At 35.8% G+C, this 22351-nt stretch overlaps 1 protein-coding gene across 1 annotated transcript in view; it reads left to right on the top strand.

Moving 5' to 3' along the window:
- SYNE1 (spectrin repeat containing nuclear envelope protein 1) overlaps positions 1 to 22351 on the top strand; it is a 291206-nt gene that overhangs the window by 74045 nt on the left and 194810 nt on the right. The window contains exons 11-22 of the mRNA XM_062490036.1: positions 2618 to 2725; positions 3481 to 3618; positions 4773 to 4937; positions 7904 to 8016; positions 8541 to 8709; positions 12214 to 12310; positions 13619 to 13821; positions 17454 to 17618; positions 19095 to 19247; positions 19715 to 19858; positions 20168 to 20341; positions 21153 to 21311. Of these exons, the coding sequence (XP_062346020.1) occupies positions 2618 to 2725; positions 3481 to 3618; positions 4773 to 4937; positions 7904 to 8016; positions 8541 to 8709; positions 12214 to 12310; positions 13619 to 13821; positions 17454 to 17618; positions 19095 to 19247; positions 19715 to 19858; positions 20168 to 20341; positions 21153 to 21311 (1788 nt within the window). The remainder of the gene's footprint in view (positions 1 to 2617; positions 2726 to 3480; positions 3619 to 4772; positions 4938 to 7903; positions 8017 to 8540; positions 8710 to 12213; positions 12311 to 13618; positions 13822 to 17453; positions 17619 to 19094; positions 19248 to 19714; positions 19859 to 20167; positions 20342 to 21152; positions 21312 to 22351) is intronic.

The following is a 22351-nucleotide window of genomic DNA, read 5'->3' as shown; positions in this document are numbered from 1 at the left end:
GCAGAATCTAATTTGCAGATGATAAGTGAAGTGCTGAACTGGAATCCTGTGAAAACATATGAATAAATAAATAAATAAATAAATAATATTCATTGTGCATTGTTCCACAATGCAATTTATAGCATCCAGTTAGGTGGTTGCTGAAGCACCTAGATCATTTGCAATTAAACAAAGTGATGAAAATTTGCCTAAATAAGTATATTTTTTTTAATACAGAAGACTAAATGCTACCTGTTAACTTAGTAGCAGAGAAACCATATGTAGTCTAGGAGAGATGAGGCTGTTCCTGTGTTATCTTCAGGTACTAAATAGGTATTCTTAATCCCAGAGATAGTCTATTTCAAAAATACTTGGTCAGGATGGATTTTAGCATTATTAAATATTTAAACTGATGAAATAATCTTGCAAAATACCAGCTTTGCTCAGACTACTGTATAAACAGTTGCAGGCATATAGATGCTCTGCCAGAGTCTTACCTTAAGAAAAGTGAAGAATATAAAACAGTGTTTTATGAAACTGAATGTTGTAGTGTGAATTAGAAGCAATATACAGAGCATTGGGGCACACTTGTTCCCTTCATTACTTCAAGAATATCTTACTGAAATTTTCAGCTGGTTAGATTGCTATAGGATTTTCAATCCATTAAGATGCATAGCTTAGTATTGCTTTTATGGAGCTGGCAGCTAAATACTAATAGAGATCTCAATAGTCTCACTAACATTATAGCTTCTTAAGAGTAGAGCAGATTTAATACCAAAATTCTGTTTTCATGGCTGAATGACTTAGGATGCTCTCTTCTTATATTGTACTTGGTTGGATTCGATGATCTTAAAGGTCTTTTCCAACCTAAATGATTCTTTGATTTCCCTCATAGGGGGATAGTTGTGGATTTGCTGGTTTTCTCAAAGAATCTTGATGTTCTATTCACACACACTAGAAATAGAAGAATAGAAATTTTATTCTCCTTCTCTCTATTTAAGTCATTTGAGAATTTGGAAGTGCTAGGAGTTTTGGCTTCATGGGACACTATGTATGTTCAAGGAAAGCCCAGTATTCCAGGTGGCTGGAACAAAGAAATGTTACATCTGTCATATACTGTTTCTTAAGTGTCATCCTGTGTGTGTCAGAAGACAGGAGCATGAGCTACAGAGAACTTTGTTCCAGCACAGCTGCTCTAACAGCATGTTAACCTCACTGTGACAACCTGGCGATGAGGAAAACTGTGATAATTACAGATCTGTTGTGCAAATTATGTCCAACCAACTACCACTGTTCTGAGTAGAGGCTCAATAAAAGAATTGGTAGAAATACATCAGAGGTCTATTTTTTATATGAGGAACCTGTCCTTTCCTTGGCTGAAATGAAACAAAGCTTTATCTTCTAAAAATTATTAAGGGGGAGGTATATTTTACATATTTCAGACAGCTTTCAAAGGAAGGAACCATTAAGTGGCGTCTTTCCCTTGTCAGGTTCATGTCTTAAAATACAGTGCTTTGTTTCTCAAATGCAGGCAGTGGCTACTCTTTTTGTAGCCCATGGTCTAGTTTTTCTTCTCTCATGTAATGCTTGAAGTGTGACTCATTGCAGGTGATTAGCTTATATGATGAGATGTTAAATTTGTTCACTGTAATAGACAAACTTGTTGTATGTCTGTTTCTGACTAATTTTACAGTAATAAGACTTTGGTTTCAAAAAGTAACCTCAGATTAACAGCCAATGCATCTGATTCAATGTTTGAAAATCTGAGAGGGACACTTGTATCCTATTTGATCAGACTCCTTACACAGTGCACAGATTACTTTCTATTTCCTGATAACCTTTTCTTACAGCACGCTCACAGACCTGAGACTTCCTGTTAGTGTTTTTCTGTCCACTGAATTCTGCAGGGAACTTCGCAGCCTTACAAAGCTGCAGTGCCATGACAGACTGAAGTGGTAAACTGCAAAACAAATATGTTTTTCTTCAAAGCCAAAAAGTGGCATAAAAGGAAAATAAACTTAATGTACTTGAGTTTTCTTTCTTTTCATTTTCCATGTTAAAATATTCTAAATATTTTGCTAACTTCTGAACTTGGGGCTTGATGTCAAGGATTACCCTGAAGTCAATCATACAATAGCTTTTATTTTCAGCGATAGCAGACCAGCTAATAAAATGGTGGTAAATTAGTACAAAGTCCTCTGCTGTCTCAGCTCAATTAACTTTTACTGAAAACTGACTTCACTAATCTGCTGGAGACCAAAATTAGTTGTTAAGATATCTTTGAAGAACTCAGTGTTAATTTAACATCACATGAAAACTGCTGATGATGTCTCTGACATCTCTGACACAAACGGGCAATGCCCCTGTTTGCCATGATTTTACTCCTCTAAGACTCGTGCCTAGCTGCTGACTTCTCTCATACTGAGAAGGTGCTTTTCACTTAGTCTGTAAGAAGGTAAATGATAAGAAAATTGGGCACATTTGCTTTCGCTACAACTATTGACCTTGACTTGCTGTAGAGATGTTAATTTCTGGACTAATCTGACAGCTCTACTAAAAGGCTGCAATGTTTTTTTTTTTTGGTTTTCTTTTTTTTTTTTTTTTTTTTTTTTTAATGTGTGGTTGTACTACATCATAGAAGGAAGATAGACTGGTGCTAAGAGACCTAAAAGTGTGGGCAGAACAATTTGAAAGAGACATAGCCCGAGTACAGATGGCAGAAACAAGCTTACAAGAGAAATACCAGGTAAGCAGCAGGGAAATGATGCATGCTAACAAATTTTTGTCATCATTATGTATAATGGGTACTGCAGTATTTTGTGGAATCTGTATATATGGCAGTCACTATAGTGTTGTTTAAAGAGATAAGGACACAAAGTGTCTTGCCTGTTATTGGTGGAGGAATTGCAATGTCAGATCCAGCTTTGCAACGCAGGACAGTGCACAGATGGTTTGCCTGACACAGAGCTTGCCCCAGCAGTGTGAAGAAGGACTGTCCTAGTTAGAAGAGAGCATGTGTCTGTGCCATCCTTCCAGATCCTGTGTGATTTAGCTCAGATAGGAGGTATGACTGAAGGCTGGACAAGGTGACAGGTGGAGAGGACAGGGCTTAGAGTTTTGTTTTCATCCACTCTCTCAAAAGTAAGTGTCTAAATCAGAAATACAAAACTTGGCCTAAATTTCTCCTGAAGCTGGACTGTTCTCTGAATGCAGCTGCTGTCCCAAGTAGCATTAAATCCACTTGCCATTTTATCTGATCAATTATTATCTCATTCCATATATAATTGAGGCATCTGATAGCTGAAGGGAAACAACAGAAGTCCTATCTATATATAAATAAAAAATATACAAGTAAATATAGAAGCTAAGTACTATGCCTCTCTGGAAAGATTAGGACTCCTCCCGGTATAAAATTTCCATGGGTTATGGTACTCCAAAAATGTTAAAGAATTTAAATCCTTCTCTCTCTACTGCAGTTGATCTGATTTTCTCTTTGTGCAGTCATTTAAGCATTTCAGAGTACAATATGAGGTAAAAAGGAAACAGTTTGAACTTGCAACCCAGTCAGTAAGGAAAGATGGTAAATTATCACTTGATCAAGCTGTGGTGAAGCAAGCATGGGAGAGAGTTACTTCCAGGGTAAGTTCAAAGTCATTGTGCTGTGTATTTTTTTATTATTATTAAATGAAGGTTGGAATTTAAAATCATTTAAACATCTGTTTGCTATTGATTTTACTAGGCATTGGGAACCTAAAAGTGGACCAAATTTCTGGCATTGCTGAATTGTTTTGAATTTGTTTTGAGAATATGTACTACACTACCATCTTTAATATTGCTCAGAGGTAGAATATGAACTTTAAGAAAAGGACTGTACTTTGAGATTTCCCTTTACTTGAAAGAGTGGTAACAGTGCTCAGCTAAGTTCAGGACATTTTTGATAGAAACAAAAGCATACACAATGACACTTCCAAACCTAATGTTTCTATCTAAATTGCTAGTTATTTGAGAAATTCTAATACAATGTTTTTAGTATAACTAAATAAAACCCAATAAATGAGGTTTTAATTCTGTTTTTTTACCTATTTGCGATAGTGATAAATTGACATTAATATTTAAGATTGGAATTCTGAAAAACTGAATGAAAAATCCCAAGCAAATTATGCTGTTTGACCCAAATTAAAAGTTATTAAAGCATTATTACTAGTGTATATTCATACTGCATCTATATCTATAGCTGTCATGTATTTAACAGAGGATCTGTTTAAAATAATTCTGGAGCTTTTACATAATTTTAATGTTTTCATTCCAATAACTAGCATTGACATTAAGACACAGTATTTTACTATCTTCTCTCCTTCACAGCCTTTTGAGACTCAAGTGAGCCTTACGTATAAAAAGTATGTTCAAAATAGAGATACAAAGATTTTATGCAGGAGCCTGAATTAAGTAACATTGGCAGAAGAAGGTCTTGTTCCATTACTATGCCTACTAACTTGTGAAATTCCAGATATTTTGTTTCTCAGTTGTTCCAGTTTATTTGTGATCATTCTGTTCCTCAGTTACCATTCAGAAAGGGAGATACATAAATCAACAAATTCTAATAGAGATTTTGTTGCCTTTGAGAATGCTGTAATTTCCAAACTCATGTGGAATAATATACCTAGTTTATGTCTCAATTATACTCTGTTACATGGGGGTTTGATTTTACAGTATGAAGTCTGATTTTTATCAATGTACTTGTTTGTATTATTTATCAAGGGAGGCATTTCAGTCCTTTTACTTTTATTTCCTAGATGCTTGATTGGCATATAAACCTTGATAAATCCCTTCCTGCACCTTTGGGTACCATAGGTGCTTGGCTCTACAGGGCAGAGGCTGCTCTGAGAGAAGAAGTAACTGTTCAGCAAGCTCATGAGGAAACAGCAAACACAATACACAGGAAGCTTGAACAACATAAGGTAGATGGAGATGCATTCATTCTGTGTGTTATCCTCCATTGTTTTCACAGCTTTAAATGATCCATACTCTACAGAGATAATTATTTCTACTTTCTGTGGCTAAAGGTTGGTGACTTGTCATGGTGACTTGAACTGTGGTATCTGTATATCTTAAAATCAGTATTCATAATTGCTTTTGGATGTTTTTGCTTCTTCTATCTGAATTATATCAGGTATTAATATCTTAATTTCTATGGTAAAATTCTGCAGGAAGGTCAGAATTTTGGGTAGCATTGTTCAACCAGTATGAACTAATTGGGTGAAACAGGAAAAAGGGAATCAATACACTGTGTTGATAGTGCAGGTGACATTCATGGTGGGGGATATCATGAATTTTGATAGTGTTGGATGACAGATAGCATGATAGCCATCTGTTATGGCAGATAGCATGCTGCGGTAAACAGGAAACTTTTCCAGATGAATTTAAATAATTCTGCCGTTATTCCTTGCTGAGTCCCAAGTTCTCATTTAAAACCAAAGCGGTGTGTTTTTTTCTGTGGATTTGCGTAATATGTGTGAGAAAAATGTATTGGTGAAAAAATATGCTGGTGAGATGATAAAAGAAACTGAACCAGGGAAAAGATGGTGTAGAGAAAGGCAGTACTTGAGGCTGTATTGTTTTATATTGCTTTTTCTCTCCTCAATCACTACTATTTCAAAAAAATTATGTAAGTTTCTAATTTTTTGTTTTTAGGCTATGGGTAGGGTTTTTTCATGAAAAGCAATGTTATGTAATGAAAAGCTGAGAAGCTTCATGGTCATCTGATTACTTTTTATTAGAACAATTGTACCTCTTCTAACTTTAGTAGTAACTAATTAAATTTTAAAACACAATGTTAAAATCTGTAAGGAAGATACAGATTTATTCAGGGTCTTGTCTCTTGTAATGATAGATTTCATTAACTTTCTTGGTGGCATCAAATGTTTCAGGATTCATAGGATTTGACATTTGCTTTAAAAAAAACTTAACAAGTCAAACATCCTTTTGTTCTTAGAATGTGAACACTGTAGACCTCCTTTTGATACATTCATAAGAAGTACAAAAGAGTGTGCCCTAAACTGTTTTTTATTTGCATCAGAAATGCTGTGGTGAGAGATTTCCTTGCCAGCAAATAAACTTTGATTTAGGTTAATCTGTGCCAGGGGAGTTTTCCCATGGGAGTGGGATGGAAAAAGCTTCAAGAGAAGCATGTATAATTGTATCTGTTCTTGGAGTTTGTTTTGTTGCTCAGATTTGAATTGATGAATCCTAATGTGCTAGTGGATAGTACCAGAAATGCAGTAGCATTTTTTTCAGTCCTTGTTTCCTTTTTCCTTCTGGTTTGTTTGTTTGTTTGTTATTGATTTGTTCAGATGACATCATTGCTTCTTTTTTATCTTTGCCTCATCTGACAGTGGGCTATTTTAGTAAACTTTATAGCTTATGGCCATTTGGAATTTAGTACAAAATGTACCAGCTTATTTGGACAAACCTCATGCAATCAGTCAAGCACCTATGTTTATGTTAGTTGATACTGCTGCCAAGATCCAGGAATTAAGGGCAATATCTGTGCTTGTTGAGGGTCATTTCCCAGAGCAGAATTTCATTTTCTGAGAATGCTGTATATAAGTTTTCATGACCTTCCTCTGGATGTTGGATGAAACTATTGTGATTTGTTTTGACTCACCAGTCCATGTTAGGGGCATCCCTTTGCATCCCTTGTACGGCGAGGTCTCAAATGCAGCTGAGATATTGTTCCAAATCTTTCTTTTGTGTGAGACTATGTCAGTCAGTTTTCACCATGGTAAAATCAGCACATCACCTGCATCTGAGAAAGCCTAGGTAATTTCTCTTCACAGCAAGGTGTTGGTTGAAGCAGAAAAAAATGAAAATCCAGGCAGGCTGATGGGGACAGTGGGGCTATTTGTTGATCTGAGCCAGAGAATTACCACTGATTTCTCCTGTGCTAACACCAGATTTGCATTGGGGAAAAGCCTTTCCTTGGCATGTAGGAATAAACACATATATAGGATCTGTACAGAAACCTGCATTTTTCTCCCTGAGGTGAGAGAAAGGGAACCCTTGTACTATCTTCTTTGCTAGCAGGCTTCTGAGCACCGTGTGCTAGCAGCTGTCTGTCTGCAGCAAAAAAAACCTCTTTATTCTGTGCCCTCTCAGGCACTCTCTGGGGACTGGAGGTGTTGCTGCTAACAGTATCTCTTCAAAGACTGCTGCCAGTCATTCATTTTAATATGTAATCTCCAGGAAGCCGTTTGAAGCGGTGTTGCTTAGTTACAGTTGAAGTGTGCTCTGCTGTAGGGGTTTCGCTGGTGCAGTTCAGATTGCAGGAATACAGGTCGGGTACCACATTCCGCAGCCGTTCGTGCAGTACTGAGACACCGATCCTGAAGTCTTTTGATGGTGAGAGAGTGAAAAGTTTACTAAATATGGAATGTGTACTTAGAGAAGGAGCTATAGATCTTCTGCCTATATATAGTAGAGTAGATTAGTTGCTTAAAATTTAAGTCTATACTTAGCAAAGGTTAGTATCCGTTATAAAGATTTCAAGAGTAAATTTAGGAGGATTATGCTTTGGGGATGTTAGCATATTGGCAGACTGCATTTCAGAGATTATTTAATACAGTTAAGGGTTATTGTTAAACCTTTTGCTGTGTATCCTGTTTAAAAGCTTTCATAATTGTTAGACATAGCTGTAACAGAGCTTCACATAAGGGGGTTCCCTGTGTAAATGTTTCAGTTGATATAAATGCTTGTGTGGTATGCATTACCTCGCATGGAAATGTGAGAGCATGATCAAATAGTTAAGTCATCAGAGTCAGCTTAAAATTGTGCTTATTAGTAAGATAGCCTACTGTGAGCCTTTTCTCTCCCCCCCTTCCCTCCCCCCACTCTCTCAATATCTCTTTATTTCTTAAAATCCAATCAGGATCTGCTGAAAAACATAGATGGTCACAAAAAGGCGTTCCATGAGATCCACAGGACCAGGTCTGTTAATGGCGTGCCTGTTCCACATGACCAGTTAGAGGATATGGCAGACAGGTAAGGCTTTCAATCTGAAATAAAAAGATTCTGTGCATGAAGGGGAGCCTGTTTGCTTTTCTATCTGTTCATGTGGAGATCACTGTCTAGTTACATTTCTCAGTGGCAAACTGAGATGAATGGGAAAATCTCCTTGAATATACATTAAAATATACTGAAAAACCTGATGCTTTTAAGATTGATGAGAATCAAAATAAGCAATAGATTTTGGATGGGAATACTTTTTTTATATTGATCCTGTCATTACTTGTCCCTGGAAGAAATATTATATAACAGCCAGGATGCATGTGAAAAAACAGAAAAAATACTTTGAAACACCTAGTAACAGAAATAAACTGATATTTTCTGTGATTAAAAAGAAATTTAATTAATTTGTTGTTCAAGAGCAGTCATCAGAATATCATCACACATCTAGACTAAGAGGTGAAATATTAGAAAAATATCTGAACTGTAACTAAAGCTTTCAGTCTCTCCTGCAAAAATGAATATTGCTGTATTTTCCTATACTGTGATTCCTTTTATAGGTTTAATTTTGTTGTCTCTTCATCTGAGCTCCATCTGTTGAAGATGGAGTTTCTGGAACTGAAGTACCGTCTACTGTCACTCTTAGTCTTTGCAGAATCAAAGTTAAAATCATGGATCATCAAATACGGAAGGCGAGAGTCCGTGGAACTGCTTCTTCAAAATTATATTGTAAGTTGAGGTTGCCTTCTTTTTATAACTATTTTTGAAATATTCGTAATTAAGTTTGCTAGCATTCTAAGAGAACACAAACAGATATCAGATTTGTCAGTCATCAACTTTATGACTGCATTCCTATATGTTCACAGGTGAATCTGTCTTCCCCATGGAAGAACTTTAGTCAAAAGGCTAAAAGTAAAAATTATTCTCTTTGCATCATTTTTTGTAGAAGAGAAATAACATTCCAACTGCTGTCCAGGGATTAATTTAGCAAGCATGTCTGGAGGTTCCAAACCCTAGATTTTTGCTTACTCTGAATAGCAATTCCGAAGAAGTTAATTTAATAGAAATTACTTTTAATTTAATAGAAGCACTTTATAGTGACTATACACAATTTAAGAGTTAAAGACAGAAGAGGTTTTTGGCATGCATTTCCACACAGTATTTTTTACAGTCATCCAAAAGATTAATGAAAAAGAATGTTATTTTACTTCCAAATACTTGTTTAGTATACTATACCTATAGGGAAATAATTTTCTTTTCTAAAGACTGATGTTTTTTTTCCTACTCAGCATTGGTATGTTAAACCCTTTTCTTTATTTCTGTTCTGGAAAGAGTTTGCTCCAGCTCTGCGTCAGCCATGTACTATGTTTAGGAACAGAAACTAGTGTTCATTGATAAATTCTTTTTCAGTGTTAGCCTGCTGTATCTTTTAAATTCACACGTGCAGTGCCAAGTATAAGTAGAATGATAGTACTGCTGCACTTCGTTAGGGCATGAAGGATTCTTTCAAAAGCAGGGCTGGTCTAAATATTTTTTCCCTTCTATCTAATCCATGTAGGGAAAATTGCACTCAAAAATTAAGTCTGAAAAGAAATAATACAGTTACAGAACCAGTCAGAACCAGGCCAATGAGCAGAGAAAATTGATGTCCCTACTTCTTTGAAAAGAAAATTTCAAACTCAGTGAAATCTGGGTGAAAGTCTCACTCTTCAAAGTGAGATTCCTGTCTTTAAACTTCAGGGGTTAGTTACACACAAAAATTCAGGAATCAGTTAACCTTCTTTTTTAGACAAGCTTTACAAAATTCAGATAATTACTTAACTTAGTTTGGTGGAGTGATGTGCAATAACTAGGAATATAGTCCGTTTTTTTTACTCTCCAGGACTGTAAAAAAACTACTAAAAGGTGGCAAGGGAGATAATAAAAAAGTGGAAAACTTGAATTCTCAGGGTTTTTTTGGTGACTTTCTTCTTTTTTTTTCTTTAAAATGAACATGAAGTTGTTAACTTGTGTATTAATTTGCAAGTGCCTCAATTGTTCTTGCAATTCAGACCACTGATGCTAAGGTGGTCTTTAGTGAAGGAAGATGTTTCCTTGCATTATTTTTGAAACTGTGTAGCATCAAAATGAGGAAATCAGGACAGGAGGATAAATAGATACCATTTTCATTCTTGATGGCCTTAACTTCTAGCTCCTTCAAGGTGTGATGGAAAGGGAATTTATTTGCTTTAGCTTACCTGGGACCAGTTTTCTAGGACTGAGACAAGTGTTACTCTCCCAGTATATTAGGAGTCTTACGTAGGAAATCTGTAGTCAGTACCTTACAGTCAGAGTGACTATATTAGCAGGAGATAAAAATGTGAGTCTGTTTGTCTGCCAAAACAGACTGGGGAATGTCAGCATTCTAGGAACATGCGTAATTAGGGCCTGGATAGAACATATGCCTGGAAAATATTTATGTTCCGTAGCTTAAAATAAAAGTTGTGGTTTTTACTTAACGTTATCATCTTTTCAGCTCTCTGTCATATACCAGATGTAAAGGTCAGCACAGATTGTACCCCATCAACCTAGAATATACTGTACCAAATTCCACTGTAATGGAGGTACTAGGTGCAGTCATCCATGGACTTTAACCCATGGAACTGTGTTTTAACACTGCTATGTTACCACTGTTTTAGCATCATAAGCTATACTGGTTTGGGAAAGCTGCATATTTCCTTCAAGGAGTCTTGCAACTCCTTGGTAGACAGTATTCATCAGTAAAAGACTTTATTTAATTTTTGAAAATATTTCAGAGAGCTCTTGATATAAGTATTATGTAAATCTTTTTTGCTCTTTCATGTGAGGTCTTGGAACTTTTATTTCAGGTTAAAATGCCTGCATGGGTTTAGCAAAACTGAAAGTCACGAGTCTGTGACATAATTTCATGATAAAGCCTGTAGGTCTTAATACATGGCAGATTTTGTTTTAACAGGAGGACAGGGAAAGAATCTGATTGTTCTTGACTTCTAGTTTCCTTGGTTATAAACACAGTTTTAAATTACATACTAGATAACTTGTAACCTGACATAGCACCTGGTGAAGGTTTTAAGAGTTTTAGATATATACTGGCAGAATTATTTTTAAGTCCTTTTTTCATATTTTGTAATATGTATCAGTGAACACACAAGATCTGATTCTCCTGTTCAAAATACATTGAACTTGGACTTCATTTGAAACCTGCTTTAAACAAAATCACACTTGTCTGATTTTGTCTATTCTGGCATTCCAAAGCTTGTATAGACATATGTGGGGTGTGCATTCCTTAATTTTGTCATCTGTAGCTGAGGAGGGATGAGATGTATCAAAAATTACAGAACCATTCCAACCTCTATGTTTCTCTTCCTGTTTTAATGCTGGAAATACAAGATGTAATATGCTTGTATAATGTAGAGCTATAATTCTGTATTGCACTTATAGGAAATGACATTTCTGAAAGACACGTAAAAAAAGGTCAGTTTCATTTGCCATAAGGGATAAAGGGCCATAAATGTCAGAGGCAAAACTTCTATACTAAAATATTTTCAGATAATTTATTCATCACACTATAACACATCACAGAGCTGAACTATCACTCACAAAGGAACAGCACTGTGTCACACGTTGGAAAAACAGCATCTCTTTGTGCAGTGTTTCCATGATCTTACTTTTTTGCCAGTTGCAGAGGAGGTAAAGAAAAATTGAAGAATAATGCAAATGTTTTTCATCTATTAAAGTGTAACCTGTCTTTCTGCAAACGCTTAGTACAGGAACAAGTGGATTTAATTTTTGTGCTGACATATATGAAGGAAATTCTCTCTTTTATTAAAATTATTCCACTTAGATTTGAATGTAAAACAGTTTTCATTAAATAACTTCTTAGTTACTCAGTCTCTGCACATTCTAAGTATCATATGCCAGTGATTTCAAGCAAGGCAGCAAATAAGAAAATGTCAAATAACCATTCCATGTGGAAAGTAAATAAATCTGTATTTGTAATGATAGACTCTGCTGTTCCCTTAAATTTAAAAGGTGACTTTTTATGCTGTTTTATAATTATGATGTTTAAAATATTATTTTATAATGATGAAAAGATGAATGGAGGAATAATGAAGTTAAATGTTGTCGTCAGTATCCTGATGCAATTTCATAGAAGTTACTGCTAATACTAACACTCATCTTTATTTTATCTGTTACAATTTGTTTTCTTTTCAGTCTGTTATTGAAAATAGTAAGTTCTTTGAGCAGTATGAAGTTACCTACCAGATCTTAAAACGAGCAGCTGAAATGTATGCCAAAGCAAATGGCTCAGGTAAATGTCTATATTTCTTTTGTCACTAGCAGGTAGGCACCTGGTCCAGAGCAGCCTGCTGCTTCTGAATCTCCAGAGAAGGGTGGTCATATTCAGATGTCCTCCTAGGGAAAAGCCTACTGTCCATGCTAACTCTTGGATTATTTCAGTGTTGTTAATTTGGAATAAAAAATTGTGACAGAAACCAAATGAGGAGTAGGGAAAATCATGTTCTAGTGCCTGGAAGTGCTCCCTGGCTTGGCTTAATTTAAAAAGATAACTGGGAGTTGGTCCCAGTACTGTAGTTGCAGAATCATCCCTTGTTTTTTTGGAGGTTCTTCATTAAGTTTGACAACCTTCAAGAGGAACTCAAATGATAGTTGCAGTATGGATATACAGGGGGAAAAAACGTGTAGCTGATTCAACAGCTACCTCCTGTCATTCTTGAATAGTGCCGAGTTCAGTGAGAATTTGAGGGCAATATTTGACCTAGATAATTACAGACATGAGATCACTGTAATCTGTAGCACAGTAACGTCTGTGGAGGATTGTTGCAGCTGCTGTTAAGGGGGGAAAGGGGGGAGAAAATAGATACCTTTGTTTGTTGCAAAATTTAAATTGGTAGCTACACCCAAATTTTACACAAGGAAACATTTTTCTCAAGGTAATCTTAAAAGAAGGACAGAAGTCAGATTTATTCAATACTACTAATAACATCTAGTAACAAATTATTTCTAAAGAACAAGTACCAACATACATGCATTCAGCAATAGCAGTTCAAATTAGCTAAAAACTCTTTAAAAGTGTGTTCTGCATATTTTATGAAGTCTCATCATTTGCTTGGCTTTTTTTCTTCTCTCCGTTTGTTTTCTCTGGAATGAGGACAAACAGCAAAAATAAGCAGCAGTTTGGTTTCAAAGTCAATGGCAGGAAGATCAGAATTTCATTCCATACTTTTCAATGTAGATACATGTTTTTATATTATACAACTCTCATTTTCTGCTTATTTTTTTAAGGCAAGCCTGTCTCTTTGATTTCTTTTATTGCAGATTTGAAATGAGCACCACACACAATATGCAGAGTGACTGTTTTAATTTAGCATTTATTTTATGTACTTTCCTAAGTCTTTAATTCACACGTTTTAATTTCTCAGTCATGATCTTGTGCTAAAATTGGGCTGTGAGCTAAGCATTCGTATATAAAAGCCTACTGAAACAGAAGTTACAGTAAAATATAATTCCTTGATGAGAGTGAATAAGCATGACATAAAGTTAACCTTTACAGAAATAGTAATGAAACAAAATTATCAATGTCTTTCCTGTATCTCAGTGGAAGAAGTTGAGAATGTGATGAAATTCATGAGTGATACCACAGCTCAGTGGAGGAACCTCTCAGTAGAGGTGAGAAGTGTAAGAAGCATGCTGGAAGAAGTAATTGCTAACTGGGACAGATACAGCAGCACTGTGGCAGGTCTACAAGCTTGGCTTGAAGATGCTGAAAAAATGCTGAATCAGCCTGAACATTCCAAAAAGGTATGTACTAGTAGCATATGCATATGGCTGCTTTGTAAACTGTGGAACATTGGATTTTTTTTCTGCATTTGCTTAGGTTTTGCTCAGACTTCAACATCCTATCTTCATTCATCACAGGAGTTTCAGTGTTTGCTTGTATAGCATCTAGAGGCAAATACACATATGGAGAAGGTTTTATCTGTGCTACCATGGCTAGAGGCATCTTTGGCATTTGAATATTGGGCAGCAGTATTGCTCACAGATAGGAAATGTTGCATGATTCACTGAAAGGCAAATACAGCTCTTAGCACCAAAGTGAGTAATCATGAACTACCTATAAAGACACACTGATTTTTTTCTAGGTGACAGATTTTAGTACTCATTAACTTCAAAGAGCAGTATTTTACTATGTGTTGTTATATTTGATGGTTGATTAATTAATCCATTTGCCTGGAATTTTAGAAATCTTTTAGACAATTGATTTGGGGGACCTGCAGTTATAAAGATAGTTCTGTATTTTGTTGTTATTGTTGTTGTTGTTGTAATGTTGGTGTACTGAAGCATTAAGATTTAAGTTTGTAAACCTTCAGTAATAACCTGGATTGACTTGAATAATCCTGCATTTAATAGGTGCTGCATTTGCACCTGATCCCAATGTAGCAGCTGTATATCTCTTAACACTAAAGTAGGGTTCTCAGGTTGTAAGATGGCAAACTGACATCTGGTCAGGAATGTGCATTTCATCTTACATGAAAAAACAGTATACATTTTTTTAAGTTTGTTAGTTCAAACAGATGTAAATTAATGTAAATTTCTATTTTTAAATAGAAATAAACCAGTGAAAAAAAATAGTGTGGAATAATGTAGATTCAAATTATAATTACTGGGCAGGGAAGATGACTTCTACTTACCAGGGTCATCTTAGATACTGGTGTATGTTTTATGTAAGTAACTGGACAATTATTAAAATTAAATATTCTTAAATCCATGTATATGAATAAAATCAAAACATTTACTTTCCTGTTTAGATGTATAACTCTATCTTCAAAGATTTTCAAAGCAGAAATTTGAACGTACCCATACAGTATATACTTGCTTTGGATTTCAAGCATAAATCCAACAAGTAATTCTTCCATTCTGATATATGATTTCAAAAATTTCAAGAAATCTTGTTGAAAACCTTAGACAGGAAGCTTTATTCTTCCCAGAATGCTAATTAAAAAAAAAAAATACATTGGCTCAAACCTGTTAAAGGTTAGTGGGAGGTAGCATAATCTGCCTGTATACTGAGATAGATATTTTAAAAGTTACTTCTACTTGTAATGTTGAATTTAGCTCTCTCTCTGAATTTAGCAGCAATGTTTTCTTAGTTCCAAGAATCGGTCTGATTTAGCAGTTCTAGTATTTGATTAATAAAATCAAAATCAAGTCTTACAGTGGTTTGTAAAATTAATAGTCTTCTAACCCTTAAAAAAAACTATCTGGAATACCAGGTGAAAGATGATAACTATTGTTTGGAATATGGCATAAAATATTTTTAAGCATTTCAAAATATTTTTTCTGTAAACCCACAAAGGTGTCAGTAATATGATACAAAGTTGCTCATTTCCAAACCTTATCTGCATTAAAGCCTCTGTATTCTATCCTAGGCAAAGACCACAGTAGCCCTTCATCCTGCTATTGTGCCTTCTTCTTCTTCTTTCCATTATCTCTGTATCAGTTCCAGACCAGCATGTACCACTGTTTGATTTGGAAAAGGAAGAGGCCTGTTGGCTTTCTCGTTGGCTTCAGTTTTCAGAAACATTATTTTGAACCTGTAGCACTGAAGATCTTGCAAATAAAAACTAAACAAAAAAAAAGTACCAGTATGCACTTGGATTTTTTCAAACTGTTCTTTTTACAACTCCTTTGTTTACTTCCAGTACTTCTTAAGCACTTTTCATAATAATTTCATTCTGACTGCACCCTCCCACACTTTTCTCACACAGCTGTATCCAAAAGATTTTAGACAGCTTCTAGATCTCATGTGGTAACTTCCCTAAAAAGAGCTTCATTGTTTTATTTGGGAATGAGGTGTGCTTCCCAGTACCTTCCAAACTTGTTTAAATTTAACACGTCTTAGGTTGGCTTCTGAAATGGAGAGACTCCCCAGCCAGGTCTACAGGACGTAATGGTTTGTGGGAATAAGTATGCAGAAACCAGGATGTGAGCAGTTTAATCCACGTGCTTTTGTCTTCTTGGCCTTTAGTGAGCCTGACCATTGGAAAGCTGACCAGTGTCAGATTCATTAGACTTAATTTCTTTTGGATGTGCTCATAAAGGTTAGCCTTTGTACAAAGCAAGGGGTTTACTCCACTACAAGTGGAAAAAGATTCAAACTGCAGATGCAGTTTACTGAGCTGATTAAATGAATTCACTGATACATCAGTGCTGAGCACCTGAATGCTATTGACCTCAGCTTTAAGGAATTGAAACACTGTGTGTTGTTCAGTTCTCTCTTCGAGGTATTTGACCAGTGTACAACAACGTGACCTTTTCTTTACACTTGCATCTGAACTTTTTAAAGGTGTTGATGAGTTCTCTCAAATATAGTTTCAGAGCTCTATCTCTGAAACTTGGGATGACTGACAGTGTGATTGGATAGGAATTTTTCTCATGTACCATTGAGCAAAGGATTGTATGGGACTGTCAGATGGAAGGTGAATGGTTTTGGAATTACGGGGTAGATTGATAGTTGTAAACAAAATGGATCACTGCCCCCTCCTAAATCCTGAGGATCAGGTAGCATGGTTCAGTTTGAAACCTTCTGATTACTCCTTCTCCCCTGAAAGAAGGCACCCTCGTGATCCAGTCTGTTTGGAACAGACTGTGCCATTCATGGAGTTGTGCGTTGTTTGGGACAAGCCCAAACCATGTCAGAGAAGACGTGGACAGTCATGAGACAGTGATGGAGTCCTGGTTTGTTTACTGAGTCAAAGAGCCCAGGGACACCGGCCTTAAGAGCAATTGCCCATTGTCTGGAGGAGAGAAAAGGAATGGAGGGAATTGTTCTTTTTCTTCTCTACCAGTTAATGTGCGTGTACCTGCCTACAAGATGCATATGGTCTATTAGGCTGTCTCAGTGAAGGGGATAAAATCACTGACAGCCATCTCTTTCCCCTCTGTGCTTACCTGCTCTGGGATAGGAGGAAGCAGTGATAAAAATAATCAGTCTTCACAGGTCTTCTGAGAGGCTAGACCTTAGAAAGCTGCATGTGGTTCACAGCAAGGGGAGGAACTGCATGGCCTGTACATGGCTCGGTTTGCTATCAGCCCACACTGTTTTAGGATAACGCAGAAAATACAGGAGCCCTAACAGCATTTTCAGTTACGGAGCTTTCTCTGAAGGAGGAGTTTCATTAGTTTAACTGAAGCCTCTCACTAGAGTAAAACGAGCTGTAAGTAATCTGTCAGTAATTTTTAATTCCACAGGTTATATTCACAGACATTAAAATCATATTATGTATGGCATATTTGATGTGAAGAGCTTCAGAGGATAATTGTTCAATGAGTTTTTATCAAGTCATGAGCGGGTGAATAAATTTTGGTTTTGTGATTTAAGATAAAGACTAATTGAAAAGGTTTTGGAACTGTGTTTTTATTTTCTTCTTCAGGATTTCTTCCGGCACTTACCTCATTGGATCCAACAGCACACAGCCATGAATGATGCTGGTAATTTTCTAATTGAAACATGTGATGAGACCATTTCCAGAGATCTTAAACAGCAGCTTCTGTTGCTAAATGGAAGATGGAGGGAACTGTTTATGCAAGTTAAGCAGGTAAGTGATTTTTCCCTTGTTACTTTTAAATATTTACTTTGTCATTTCCATGCAAGCAAGACAGATTGCCCTGTCAGCAGGACTGTAGGGTAACTTTCTAAAGTGCCTAACTGTCCATCAGTATTTAAACTAGCAATGACTCCCTGACAGTAATTTATTGTATTGGGCCTCTTCCTTTATTTACTTTTTTTGGTTGTACAGCTATTTTGGGGTGAGTGAGGGGACATTTCAACTAGTATAAGCTGTTGTTTTTCCTCATAGTCACCTGTCCTGATACAGTGAATGTTACTTATACATAACTTCTACTGTTCTACAAACAAAATGACTGATTTTCAGTACCTACTGCTACTGTAAAAGCTCTGTCAAGCTAAACAGTGAAAATGGTGAAAATTATTGTTTTCACTACTCTTTGATGAAAGTGCCTTCCAATTATTGTGCTGCAACCATAAACAGGACAATAATTAATTTAATTTTACTCCATTTTTCCCCATTTAGGTCAGACTTTACTTCTATCTTGCCTACAAGCAGACTCTGATAGTAAAAAATTAAACCTACCCTTTACCTCATCGAAGAGATTCAGCTGATAGAAAAAGAGTTGTAGATTCTATATTTGCTCTTTAAAAATCAAAGAGAAGATATGATCTTCATTAAACTGAACTATTTCACACCTCATAAACATGTTAGAAAATATCTTTGTTCCTGTCAATATGCATCTATCAGTATTGTCCCCTTTCAGTGATTTTAAATAGCAGTTGCCTGTTGGAAGGTACTCAATCTGTGTTCCTTACTGGCATCATTATCTCCTATGCAGTCAAGCTAAAAGGAAAAAGAAAAAAAAAATTGTCTCTCTTTTATTGTAATTTTTCCAGACTGTTGTCAAGAATGTTGTCAAGCTTTACTTGCTGATGCTATTTAGGGTGATTCACTGATGTAAATGTCTCTTCCCCTACTTATGCAGCTTCTTTTATATGCTGGCTATGTGAGTGTTTTTCTAACAGGCTTTTTCACCATTTCTGTCACACAGTTCTTTCTGCTTTGTAAGGCATGTGTTTTCCCTTCCCCTTTTCATGTTCTATTCTCTTCACTGAAATTTCAAAATTGGTATGATAGGTAGTGAGAAATTAATTGAGCTGTTGATTCTAGGATGGAAACAAACGAGTCTGGCATTCCTGAGACCTTAAAAGAAGCTGACCTCCTGTATGCATGCTGTTCATGTTTACTTTGTCTTTACTCATCATTACTCTTGAAACTAATGCAGATGATTTTAGATTACTTTCCTTTCATTGGTATTTCACTGAATGCAATTTTTCCAGCAAACAATTGCACTGAAAACATCGTAATTCTCTTAAATCATTATTTATTGTTAGGTATCTAATTTGGGATGGGGTTGTTGTTTTGTTTGGTTTGTTTTGGGGTTTTTTTGGGCTTTTTTTGTTTTTTATGGTGCTTTTTTCCCCTTTACTTTCTCTTTTTTAGTATGCTCGAGCAGATGAACTGGACAAAATTAGGAAGGAATATATGGATGGTGTGGCCCATTTGACAGCTTTTATTGATGGAAGTAATGCGAAATTTTCAGCCCCTGTAGAAGTGTCCTTTCATGATATCAAAATGCTTGTGCAAGATTTAGAAGTAAGTGTCTTCATTTCTTTCTTCCTCCTTCAAAATAAAGAAATTTGCAACTATTTAATTCTGATAGCATAAAATTATTTTAGTATACATTCCCTACAGTCACATTATTAATTGGGGTTTTTACCAGTGGTGGTTTTTTTTGTTTGTTTGTTTTTTGGGTTTTTTTGGTATGATTTCAGCTACATCTAAAATATATATAATTGGATTCTATTAGTGACATTTTTAGAGCAAATTTCCAAAAGTAAGTCTCAGAAGATACTTCTTTCTTTGTAGTCTTAAATCACATTCAGGTGAGTTGACTGATATTCTCTGGCTCTGTTTCCATGCATTTGAAAAATGATCCAGAGTTCACTGAAATCAGCAATGAAAATAATTTATAATTAGAATATAAATCATCTACCAGTCTTATATCTCCCATGAATGCATAAATACTGTTGTTGAAATATTTTTTGAAACATTTGTTTCAGAATATTAAGCAGAAATTGCCTGCAATGGAAGCTCAGTACAAAGCGGTTACAAGAACGGTGCAACTTCTTACAAAAGAAGTTTCCCAAGAGGAAGCGAATGAAATGCTGGGAACTTTGACAAGGCTCAAAGAACAGCTGGGCAAGGTTGCAGAATACTTTATTTTACTACATATTGTTGGCTGTTGAACTAATAAGTAGTAGGTTCCTGTACATAAATTCTCACATATATGCATTTGAACACGTACATGGATTCAGGGTGAAGATGTTACTTCTCTTAAATGCTAAGACTACTATCCTTAAATTTAATACTCTTTTCATTAAGAAGTGATACACAGTCAGGACTGCTCTGTCTTTAAAAAGAGTAGGTAACAACTGTATAAACCTACATGCAGAAAAAGTTGCTATTTATTGAATTTTCCAACTGTTTCAATAACTGTTTTTTTTTACCAAAAGGTTAAGGAGTATTCCAGTGCCCTGCTGTATGAATGCCAGTGTCTGCTGTCTCCACTGGAAGAACTGGAAAAACAAATCACACATTTTTATGAATCTCTTGAAAAAGTAAATGAAATTATTTCTATCTTGGATCCTGAAGCACAACCAACAACTGTTCTTAAACAAAAAGCCCAAGTAAGTTTCAAAAACATCTTATGGAGGTCTGATGCCTCAGATTATTTGCAATTATCTTTCTAGGAATTTGGATTGCAACTCTGTAAGCTGAGCAGATATTTCTTCATATTCAGGCAATGGATGTAGCCTTATCCTAAAGTCAGCTAGGCATAAATACAAAAAAATTTGAAACTTTCATTCCTGTCTAGTGTCCTAGGTTTAAAACCATTAAGTAAACATAAGATTTTAAATTTTTTTTAATCTAGTGTAACATGGACTGAAGTACAAGAAAAACATCAGAATTTTTTATTAAGCAGATGATAGATCATGGTCAGAAGCTTCTCTAGGTTTCCTCGGACAATTATGGAAGTTTCTCAGAGGCTTGGAAAAGTGCTTTCTTTGAAATGAATTGCAGTATAACATTAACTTTTCATCATGGCTAATGAGGATTTCTCCCTGGAGGAATTCAGAGCTAATCAGAGCTCTGTTGGAAATTTAAATGAAAATAGGATTTTTAAAACTTTCTTCACCCTGTACTGTTTCATGCATGTTTTCTTTCTGTGTCTTTTTTTTTTTTCTAGTATATTTCTTATGACTTAATGTGATTTATAATGAAATCTGAATTCCAAAACCTGGCATGAAGGAGCAATTTGTTGAAGGGCAAGGAAGGTTGAGGTCTCAACCTGCTACTGAGAGCTGTCATTCCTGTGTCACTGTTGGTTACTTACAGTTATACAATAAATACAGAAATAAAGCATCTTCCTGTTATTTTGCCAAACCTTTTTCCTCTTTGTTCCTACCCAGGGTGGATATATGTTTCTTTTTCTTTCAGGATTTGGTAGCTTACCAAGAAAACTGCAAGAAAGATGTGTCCCTAATTGAGAGAAATAGTCAGAGTATCCTTCAGTGTGTGGTTTCGACTGAAGTGTTACAGCATTTCCATCAGTCAACATTTCAGAAGAAAGTTACACAAGTTCAGATTACTTTTCAGGTAAAAACTCCATACATCGGTGCCTGTTTCTAAAATTCATTCATATGCAGCTGGTCCATCCTACTGTACGTACATTTCACCACTCTGTATCTACTGTCTTGGGTAACACCTCTCTGATTTCAAGTTATTAATTAATAAGATTTGTCTTTATCAGGTAATCAGGGGTCAGGGGATTGGCAGTCATGTTCTCCATGCACTTACCCAGAGGTAAGCCTGCCACAGAGGAGCCTGAGATTTAAGAGAACTTTAACGTGCCTCAGGGTCCTTTGGGTGGAGGAACCTGAAATCCTACTGTTAGGGCTGCACTGTTTTTTGTTTCTCCTCACTTTATTATCTTGGCTAATTATTTGCTTCTATATTCCCACACATCCCCTTTTTACACAAAGCATGGAAGATGGAAACTTTTGCACATGCTGCTATTGCTGGGCTTTGCATTTCCTCAGAAAATGCAGTGGAGTGTGAATATAGAAAGCTGCAAATGTGTTGCATCTGATAATGCAAAGATGTGGCCTTCGAACTATATTCCCCCATACCTGCTGTTTTAAGTTATCACTGCTATTTTCAGGGCTGTTGAGCCCCAGTCCAGCCCCAGCCTAGCCCCACTCTAATGTGAGATTAGCCATTACACATGGTGGGATTTTTGAGGGTTGTCTTGTGCAGAGCCAGAGATTTTTATGATTTTTATGTGTCTATTCAAACTGAGGATATTCAGTGATTGTGTGACTGTCTTAGAGTCAGATTTCCATACAGTGGGTTCTATTACATTTATTTTCAGGGGATTTTTTTTTTTTCAGTATAAAGCTATCCAGTCTAAATTTTAAACTGCAGAAAATTACCTATCAATAAATAGCTCTCTTTGACAGGTGAACTTCAAAATTTATATTATATTTTGCCGAGTATTCCTAAAATGAAGTTGTGGTTGATTTATAATGTAGAAATAATTGTTTAAGTTTAGCTTATTGTAGCAAAAGCAGATGCACTTGTAATTTGGTAAATTTACCATGTTCAACATTAATTACTGTGTTTCTATAAAGCTGGAC

This window comes from Cinclus cinclus, chromosome 3, assembly GCF_963662255.1.
Source record: "Cinclus cinclus chromosome 3, bCinCin1.1, whole genome shotgun sequence".
Lineage (NCBI taxonomy): Eukaryota > Metazoa > Chordata > Aves > Passeriformes > Cinclidae > Cinclus > Cinclus cinclus.
The sequence above is the reverse complement of the archived record's forward strand: the minus strand, read 5'-3'. Positions and strand labels throughout refer to the sequence as shown.